Source organism: Nicotiana sylvestris, chromosome 2, assembly GCF_000393655.2.
Source record: "Nicotiana sylvestris chromosome 2, ASM39365v2, whole genome shotgun sequence".
Classification (NCBI taxonomy): Eukaryota; Viridiplantae; Streptophyta; class Magnoliopsida; order Solanales; family Solanaceae; genus Nicotiana; species Nicotiana sylvestris.
In genome coordinates, this window is record NC_091058.1 from 19,268,221 (window position 1) to 19,278,916 (window position 10,696).

General features: G+C 36.8%; 1 protein-coding gene across 1 annotated transcript; it reads right to left on the bottom strand.

Moving 5' to 3' along the window:
• Positions 1–3,185: 3,185 nt before the first annotated feature.
• On the bottom strand, positions 3,186–5,050 carry LOC104230344 (putative pectate lyase 2). The gene is made up of 4 exons (XM_009783125.2): positions 4,340–5,050; positions 4,047–4,150; positions 3,838–3,967; positions 3,186–3,672 (listed from the first exon to the last, which is right to left on the bottom strand). Exons 1-4 carry the CDS (start codon positions 5,039–5,041, stop codon positions 3,457–3,459), a joined length of 1,152 nt encoding a protein of 383 aa, XP_009781427.1. The 5' UTR covers positions 5,042–5,050; the 3' UTR covers positions 3,186–3,456.
• Between the last annotated feature and the right edge of the window lie 5,646 nt (positions 5,051–10,696).

Consider the following 10,696-nt stretch of genomic DNA (forward strand, 5'->3'; position numbering starts at 1 on the left):
TACCGTAAGTTTTAGGTGGTCATATCGATCCTTCAAATTAATCCATAATTCAAGTGGATCTTTTACGGTTAAATATTCAGTTTTTAACCCTTCATGTAGATGATGACGAAGGAAAATCATGGCCTTCGCTTTATCCTGATTTGATGCTTCATTTCCTTGTATAATAGTATTTCCAAGACCTTTAGCGTCAAGGTGAATTTCAGCATCAAGAACCCATGATAAATAGTTCCTCCCGGTGATGTCAAGTGCCACAAATTCAAGTTTTGATAAATTTGACATAGTGAAAACTATCATAAAAGATGAATAAGTTAGAGAAATAATTATAATAATAAACAATTAATGAAAACAAAACGATTAAGGTAAAAGAAATGAAAATAGAGCTATATCATGTTAACAATCTACTATTTCATTTTATTCTTGCCATAAAGTAGAAATTACATACTTGTTTCATTTCACTTTATATTATTGATATATATGTGTTAATAGAACTGAACGTGACTAACATTATTTATATGTTCCAATAAATATAAAGTAATTAAACTATAAAATTATTGCTTGTCAATTTATTTCTCACAGTTCTTCAAAATGCCTTAAAGATATGTTTTGATCTAGGGAGTCCATGAATATTATAAGTATGACATTAGTGCATAGCTAGTTTGATGACTTTGAGGTCCTCTAAGAGTTGAGCACGGAAGGAAATAGTTATTTTATCACTGCAATGTACTTAAACTATTTAAGATGCCCAAGCTTGCACAAGTAATCTGCAAACAATAAGCATATGATATGTACTGCCATAAATAAAATGATTATAATAATACATACCTTAATAAAATATGGCTCAACTTAGCGGGAGTTAAGAATAAAATTAGAGCTTCGTGCTGATAACGTGTTATAAAATAAAAGCAATGCAGTAAAATGTAAACAAGAAGAAATAGAGAGAATGGAGAAGTGTTTTCTTCTTTCACTTTGGTGTAATTTTTCATTGCAATTACATGGCCTTTTATAGGCATAAAAAGTAAAGATGATGGACATAAAATAGGAAATTTAATCTTTAAGTTATTCACAACATAGGCATCCAATGTAGCATCCAATGTAGTATCCAAAGTAGTATCCAAAGTAGTATCCAATGTACAAACTATTCATAACATTTCTAAATTTATTTCAATTTTGGGGAGTAATGAGAGAAATTAGATTTGGGTGACTGCTTTTTGTTAAATGTTTTAACTTCTTAAATGTAGAACGATTTTTATTAACAAACTAGTTCGCGGAAAATGCTTAGGGAAAGCTAAAATTCATAAATAATTTGGTCTAAACAGCTTAAAGAAGATGAGAATGATAGATTTTCTATGAAGAATTGATCTAAATAGTTGTTAACTCAACTGCTTAAACTAAAAATAGCCGGCGTTTATATGATATAAGTATAATTCATATATAATATATGTATAATTATATATGATCAGTATATAATCTTTGTAAATTGACTTGAATAAATAAATAATGAATCTATCCGATTATTTGTGTAAAGATCTCAAACTTCAGTGCTATGATGATTAAGACTAGAGAATGGCAAAAATGGCCCCTTATTTTTGGGGTAGGTTTAAACTGGTTCCTTAAATATATTCTTGAGCAGTTTTGATTCTTCAAGCTTGCAAAAGAAGTGAGCAATTTTAGTCTCTATTAAATATTTAATAAACTTTGGTAGTCAAATTTAATAGGACCTGTGAAAAACGATTCGAAAAAACTAGGAAAGTCACATCAAATCCTAAAAATTGCGACAAAACAAAATGCATCAGACACCAGAGATGAATAAGAAGAATAGGAACTGCACTACGAAGCTGCACCAGATTCCAGAAATTGAACAAAATAGCAAAATCTGCAAAAATTATACCTCTATTTTATTTTATTTTATATAAAATCCTATTTTTTCATAGTTTTGGTTAAATCTAACAAACAATGTTTGTTAAATATTTGGGGGATTAAAAGTGATCACTTTCAGCAAACTTAAAGGATCAACTGCAGAAGAATATATTTAACGGACCAGCTAGAACCTATCCTCAAACATAAGTCACCGTTTTCGTCATTTTCTCTGATCAAGTCAAATCCTTTATTTTCAAGTGAATAATTGTCTTACAAAACTCTTTCTCCGACATCTTTTTTACTTTCTTTATGTTCTTGGAAGCTTTAAAAAAAGGGTAATATGATTTTAAGAATGTCATGTATTCGTTCGTTGGAAAGTAATCATGTATTCATTCGTGGAAAATAGAATCGCAGAAGGTAATTTTACGCTCTAAAATTGAAAAAGTTCTTTCAATCTTTTTTGCCATTAAAGGTCAAAGACCATTTGCTAAAAGTATATCAACCCCGATATGGAAATTTGAGTAGAATTTACAAATAATTCACTTGATTTTTGCATGATTAAACTTCATCAACGAATGAAAAAGTAATGACTAATACATAGTCGTGAATACTATTTATTTTTGAATTTAGTATTATATACTCACGGTGGAAACACCTGGCTAAAAGATAAGTTTAGGTCAATTAAAGTTGTGATGTGACTGCCCGGAGTCGAACCCGGGTCTATTGCTTGGAAGGCATTATGTTACGACCCAAAATCCCGCCTTAAGGATTATGATGACTCCTAGTCTCTAAAACTAGGTAAGCGAATCACTTACAACAGTTAAACCATTAAAACATGATATTATGAAGCAGAATTTAATACAAAAAGAGAAATTTAAAGGTGATACATGCCAACACGCGATAATCACTATAAAGCCCCAAGACTAGGTAGTACAGAGTCACGCACTCTAGCTGAATACATCGAAATATCTCAAAATACAATACTGTTCGGATAGAAATTGACAGTATAAATGTAAAGGAAAAGGACTCCAATGACTGCGCCGATCAAACAACTCTACCTTGAATCCTCGCAATTAAGAAGATAACCCTGTCTGAGTATGCTCACTTGTAACAACCCTTTGGGAGGGTGCTACTAGTTATCCTAACGGTTGGAGTAAAAATACCTTTTTTAGGTCAATCTATTTAATTAATTTGCATTAATTGGTTATCTAGAGCAAATGGTAAGTAACATGTTATAAGAGGTTAAAATACATCGATAGTGTAAAAAATTATTGCATAGTGTATATACTTAATAAATCCTTTATTTTTATCAGCTTAAGGGGAAAACAAAAGGCAAGAAGGGCCAGAGCAATTGCACAATATCTGTATTGTTCCTACTAATTAACCATATATTTACATAAAAGTTTTTTTTAAGGATCAACGGAATATCCAAAATGGATCTCAACACAGTACCCTTCAGTACTCATCTCATTCTCAGGGATTCTAATTTTTAAGACTCCCCGTTTTTGGTAGAAGAAAATCAAAGTTCGAGCGTGAATAAAAGAAAAATAGCCTGCACTTCCAGGCCAGAATCGTAAAAACAAAAATTAAAATTCAAAGTTAACATTTATAGGATGTGCAACGTAAAGGTCCAGCATCAGCAGTTAAAGAAGGAACCATAGATCCATCAGCCACAGGAAATGACTGAGCCTTTGAGTAATATGGATTAGTACTTCCATATCCAGATGGTATAAAATATGCTCCATTCATAAATTTATCCTTTGAAGACCTCCACTTCCAATTCTTCCACCCATTCTTTGCTTCCCTCTTCGTAACCTAATAAGTGAGAACGCAACAATATCATGCATGAGTATTATTAGTGTACTATAGACCTTAATACAGCAGATAATATATTATTGATAGTATCAATGTTTATAAGAAAAAGAAAGGTTAACATATAGTTGTCATGGATTAATGGGAATTTTAGATTATCTCGCTCACTTGTGTGGATTTATATGCCATGAAATAATTTCCTTCACTGAAGATGGTTGGATTTGCACTTCCACCAATAGCATACATCAACCATTTTTCGTACCGATTGTTGGCCACATGAGCATAACCTAGCCTCACTCTGCATGTATATATTTGTCTTACGTGAGAAGTGGTAATCTTCAAATAAATAAATAAATATGTAGAGAAATCATATTTACCTTGGCATTCGTTCTATTAAACCAGGGCCAAAGTAGTTGAAGGCTACCGTCACTTTCATAATCTTGTCTTCTTTATTGTTATCATTGTGCCCAAATAACATAACCTGCTCATCAGATTTTTTTCAGTATTAGTTAACCCCAAAAAAGAAAAGGGACAAAATGAAAATCATCGTTTGCACTAGCGTCTAACTAAGCTTATTTATTTCGAGTCGGTTAGAAATTCAATTTGCAGCTTAATAGTGCAGATTCTAATTAATTGAATAGACTAAGTAGAAAAATTAATGTACACGTACTTTATCATGCTGAGTGAAGTAGTTGTTGGAGATGGTAACAGCAGTAGAAGCATGAATAACGTCAATAAGGCCATCGGTGCAACGTGCAAGATAGCAATGGTCGATCCAAATATGAGAAGAATGAAAAATATCAATACCGTCTCCGTCAGCGCCGCCACGATGGCCGGCATGCACCGGACTATCCCGCACAATGCCTTTTTTACCAGGCTTACAATCATGGATGCTAATCCCATGTATAATCACATGGCTAACATGTGCAATTGTGATACAAGGTCCATATGCAATCTCCACTTTAGCTCCTCTTCCATCTATAGTCTTGTAACTATTGATCATAAGCTCATTCTTTAGTGTTATAACCATGTTTTTGGCGAAAGTAATCCATAGTGGTTTGGATTGAATTACACCATATCTTAGTGTACCTGGTTTAGGGTTTACGGGGTCGTCCGACGGATTAGTAACGACATATATGGCACCCAATTTCCCTCCGATGGCAGCTTTGCCGTAGCCGACGGCACAATCAGCCAATGCACGGCGGTTCTTGGCCCAATTTGATTTGGTACGCCAACAAGAATCAATCACATTCGTAGTTTTTTTAGTAGTAGGTGCATAACTATAACTATAAGGAAGAGGTGCATAATACTCGGCATGTAAAGTTGATATACCCAAAAAAAGAAGAGTAAGTACAAATGCTAAAGAAGACATGATGATTAGGGAAATTAGAGGTTGAGCATACAAACTATGGGAATGGTTGATATTCGCATATATATTAGGGTGTATCAAGGTGGTGCCCACGACGATAGAATATTGAGACTAATTCTTTTTGCAAAATTTGGTCAGCATTTTGGCTAAGATTTTGGGGAGCATTAATAGACGTGATTGCACGAGCTTTGGATGATTGACTTTTTGAGAGATGTAAGCCTTTTTATTCTTTAGAAATGCTTAATTGGGATTTGACCTCTCTTTTAACTAGTAACCATTGACTTATAATAATACTGTTATTTTAAAATTCGCTAGTATTCACTGAACTGCTAAGACAATGTGTACGGAAAGAACCAGATTTGTCTCCCTGAGTTGCGACAGTGTCAAGGATTTATCTCCAGATTCAAATGAATTTTGGACGAATCAACATAAGATAAAAATTAAAAATTTGATTCGGAAATAAAAAAGATAAAAAGTAATTGCAGATAACATGGATCGAGCAGAAAAGCAAAAACCAATTCATGATTACATATTTGGAGTGTCTATCTTTAGAAAGTCTCTTGAACTTAAGTTCATTGCTGCATCATAAAGGAACAGTTAATCAGCTTTTCCATGGCTGCCTATGTATATACTAGGTGTTATAGGGTCAATTTTTCTTTGTTTTGACACTGCACGACAGTCATACAACAATGACTCAACCCTCTTCGTTTTTCCCTCACATTTTTGTTTGACACTTAGAATATGACAACATATTGAAAAATCAGACAAGGCACACAGTTTACAGGAATCTCTTTCCAACATTAAATTAAACTCGTGCTACAAAGAACACATAAAAACAGTCTTACAAAAAGAAGCCAAAGACAGCCAACTCTCTGCCTTGACAAGTCTGTCTAGCCTATGCATATATAGGCAAATATTTTTGGCTCACAACCTTATCCTAACCTAGCAGCTGACATCCCAATTGCAAAGGATTTCAAAATTGGAATTTCAAACAGACAACTGTCCAAGCCCCACATAGCCATTCTTGCTCAAAAATAGGAAACTATGTAACTGTCTTGCATGTGTGTGGCACACGGGCGCAACCTTTGAATTTTGGCGCCAATCAGGCCAACTCTTGTCATGTCTTTGCGCCATGCCATTATGCAGCATGCCTTGCGTGCATATCTGCCAATCTGCATGCCCAGCTCCCCAATGACACTACCTTGTCCGCGCCCGTCTGCCTTGCCACACCCTGCCTTAGCTAGCCTTAGTTTTTCCAGCCCTTGCTATGTTTTTGCTGGCTGTTGTCTTTGCCTTGCCATGGTCATGCCAATGCCAATGCCATGGTCTTTGTCATGCCTTGTTACCTAAGCCACATGCCGTCGTACCACAGTCCATGCCCATCAACACCTGCCCATGTCAGACAACCTTGTCAACATGATGCCATATTCATCATAGGGTTGTGCCGAGGTCCATCATGTAAATCCCTCGTCACAACCATGCCATGTTCGATCGACCAAGCCGAGGGGTTACCAAACTTCCCCCACCAGATGAGCTCGTCGCCCTAGAGGAGGCAGAATCCAGATACGCCTTGATCTGATCTTGAAATTGCCAGAGAGACGGTCCTTTCTTCCAAGTTGCATCATACTCCTACTTTCCCGTCCATTGAACCAGGAACTCTGTCCGCCTACTCTTTTTGCATTGACCCAACATACGTGATCCAAAATCATCTCAATTATCATGACCCGGATTTCCCACCTTTGGGAGCCGTGATGGCGCCAACTAATGTGAGCTAGGTAAGCCAATTATTGAACAAATTACCTTAATCACTTTTATACCCTTTTAGCATTTATAAAGCAATAATGTGAAAAATAACGGAAATTTCATTAAGCGGAAGAAATGTAGTAAAATATCTGAAATATGAATCTAAAGCAATTGTTTAAGCCTTAATCACCCAGAACTGGTGTCTCAGTACCACGGATGATCTAAGAGTGCTAAATACAAAATCTGAAAACAAAGATATACTATTTCCGAATCTAGGAAATGAAACAGGAAATAAAAGATAGAGGAGACGCCAGGACCTGCAGACGCCTGTAGGTCTACCTTGGATCTCCGCGTGGACTGAAGGTAGCCACCCAAATACTATGGTCCAAGAACTGCTTCGGGATCTGCACATAGTGCAGAGTGTAATATCAGCACAACCGACCCTATGTGCTGGTAAGTGCTTAGCCTAACCTCGACGAAGTAGTGACGAGACTAGGACCATACTACCAAATAAACCTGTGCAATTATATAATATACAGCGGAAAATAAAACAGAAATAAACAAGTAAAGATGGGAGGGGGGTACATATTGCGGGGGTGTATCAATATCAACACTAAATCAAGAGTAACAGCATAAGGACATCTTAGAATTCACGGCAAAACAATAAGAAACTTGTATCCAATCTATAAACATTTTGTATCAACAATTGTTGCGGCGCGCAACCCGATCCCAATATATAACAACATTGTTGCGGCGTGCAACCCGATCCATATTATTTATCACTGTTGCGGCGTGCAACCCGATCCACATATATCATTGTTGCGGCGTGCAACCCGATCCACATATATTATTGTTGCGGCGTGCAACCCGATCCACATATATCATTGTTGCGGCGTGCAACCCGATCCACATATAATATTGTTGCGGCGTGCAACCCGATCCCAATATACAATTTAACACTAATCACAATGGAGCCCCAACAAGGGAACAACAAAATCCTGGTAAGGGAATCAATAACAACATAATAGAATCAAGTGACAACAGAAAATCAGTAAATAAACGTAAAGGATAACATAACTCAATTATCAGCAAGATTCAGGAAAATCAAGGACAAGTGCACGACATCACCCTTCATGCTTTAACGCTCTCTTACCAAAACAATACTCACAAAAATAAAGTCAAGAAAATAAATGAAGTCATAATAAAATCCCGGCAAGGGAACAACAGTACAACAATCGAATTCCGGCGAGGGAACAACATCAAATATCCTCTTCTCTTTCCCTTTTCACATTTACTCCACAACTCACTTCACAACTTGAGTCAATGCTCTAAAAGGTTTAATTTTCACTTATACTTTCACATTTCATTGTACAACTTGAGCTAATGCTCCTCAATGTTCAAATGTCACAACTACTTCTACAAACTTTGCCCAACAATAAAAATCATCATCAAAGCACAAATAATATAACAAAGCCATAATATAAGACTCACGGGCATGCTTGACACAAACATATAGATACTCGTCACCATGCCTATACGTTGTACTCGACAAATACCACATAGCAATTAGGAATCGACTCCTAATCCCTCAAGCTAAGGTTAGACCAAACACTTACCTCGATACCACGAACATAATTCAAGTCTCTACTATCCCTTTACCTCTTGATTTCACCACCAATTTACTCGTATCTAGCCACAAGTTACTTATTACATCAATAAATGCTAAATGAATCAATTCCAATGCTTGAAAATAAGTTTTCCAAAGTTTTACCCAAAAAGTCAAAAATTGCCCCCGGGCCCACATGGTCAAAACCCGAGGGTCAAACCAAAACCCGATTACTCATTCCCCCACGAACCCAAATATATAATTTATTTTGAAATCAGACCTCAAATCGAGGTCCGAATCTCCAATTTTTGAACAACCTAGGTTCTACCCCAAACACCCAATTCCCCCTCCCCCTCCCCCCATGAAATCATTGATTTTGAGTGGAAATCGTGTGAAAAGATGTTAATGATTGAAGAAAATGAGTTAAAATTGACTTACAATCGATTTAAAAGAAGAGTTGTTCTTGAAAAATCGCCCTAGGGAGTTTATGTTTTGAAAAGATGTGAAAAATAGTTGATTTTTCGGCTAAGTATAAAAATTGCAGGTTGCAGATATAGGAATTGCGACCAGGGTTCGCAATTGCGAACCCTTCAGAAATCTGGTATTTTTGCATTTGCGACATAAGTTTGCATTTGCGAACTTGCAATTGCGATAGGGAAGACTCATTTGCGACAAAGGCAGATGGCTGGGAACTTCGCATTTACGAAGGAAGGATCGCATTTGCGATCAGTCCTGCCCAGGCCTTTTCTCGCATTTGCGATGTGTTGGTCGCATTTGCGAGCCAGGCCTGGAGCATACCAGATAAAATCTGCAACCAACTAGTACCAAATTCCACTCTGTGGCCTATCCAAAACTCACCCGAGCCCTCGGGGCTCCCAACCAAACATGCACGCCAATCTAAAAACATCATACGGACTTGCTCGTGCATTAAAATCACTAAAATAACATCAACAACTGTGAATTTAACATCAAAATCATGAAATTTCTCAAGAACTTCAAATTTTCCATTTTTCTCAAATATGACCTGATTCACGTTGTTTCAAGTCCGTTTCTTACCAAATTTCACATACTTATCTTAAATCACATATAAGACCTGTACCGGGCACCGGAACTAAAATACGGGCCTGATGCCATCGAGTTCTAATCACAATTCATTTCCAAATCTCATAAATTATTTCAAAAAATAATTTTCTTTAAAAATTCATTTCTCGGGCTTGGGACCTCGAAATTTGATTCCGGGCATACGCTCAAGTCCGATATTTTCCTATGGACCCTCTAGGATCGTCCAATCACGGTTTCGGGTCCATTTACCCAAAATTTTGACCGAAGTCAACTTAAATCATTTTAAAATCAAAATTTACCATTTTTCACAGATTTTCACATATTAGCTTTCCGGCTACACGCCCAGACTACGCACGCAAATCAAGGTGAGGCAGAAAGAGGTTTTTAAGGCCTCGGAATGCAGAATTCATTTTAGAAATAATTGATGACCTTTTGGGTCATCACATCAATAGTCTCCTCAAATTGCTTGCGCTCTACTGGAGGAGCACGTTTTGGCACCACCTTTGTTGGATCCTCAGCATCTTTATGAAGCCGTTTCAGGAAACTCACATGAAAAGTTGGGTGAATTTTGAGACGTTTTGTCAGATTCAGCTGGTAGGCTATTTCACCCACTTTCTTTACAACTTCAAACTGGTCGTCATACTTTGGAATCATCCCACGATGAAGCTTGTTGCTATTGATTTTCCTCCAAATCTGTGGAGTTAGCTTCAGCAACACCTTGTCACCGACATTGAATTCTAAAGGCCGCCTATTTCTGTCAGCATTCCTTTTCATCCTTTTAGCCGCTCTTCTCAAGTTGTCTCATGCCTCAGCCAGCAACTCATGCTTGTTGCGAGCATAATTATAGGCAGCAGGACACTTTCCCCTTGATTTCAACTGAGCAACTTCCAACGGTGTGTCAGGATGTCTTCCCAATACTATTTCAAAAGGACTCATTTCAGTTGCCGAAGACTTGTGCAAGTTGTTACAAAATTGTGCATTGTCTAGCAACTCAACCTAATTCCTCTGACTGACAGTCACATAATGCCTCAAGTATTCTTCAATATAATGATTTATACGTTCGGTCTGACCATCGGTTTGTGGGTGATTTGCAATCGAAAATTTCAAATCAGTCTCCAAGAATTTGAACAATGCGATCCAATATCGACCTGTAAATCTCGAATCCTGATCACTTACAATATACCTTGGAAACCCAAAGTGGTTCACAACATGCTTGTAGAATAATTCAGCAACAACTTCACAGGAAC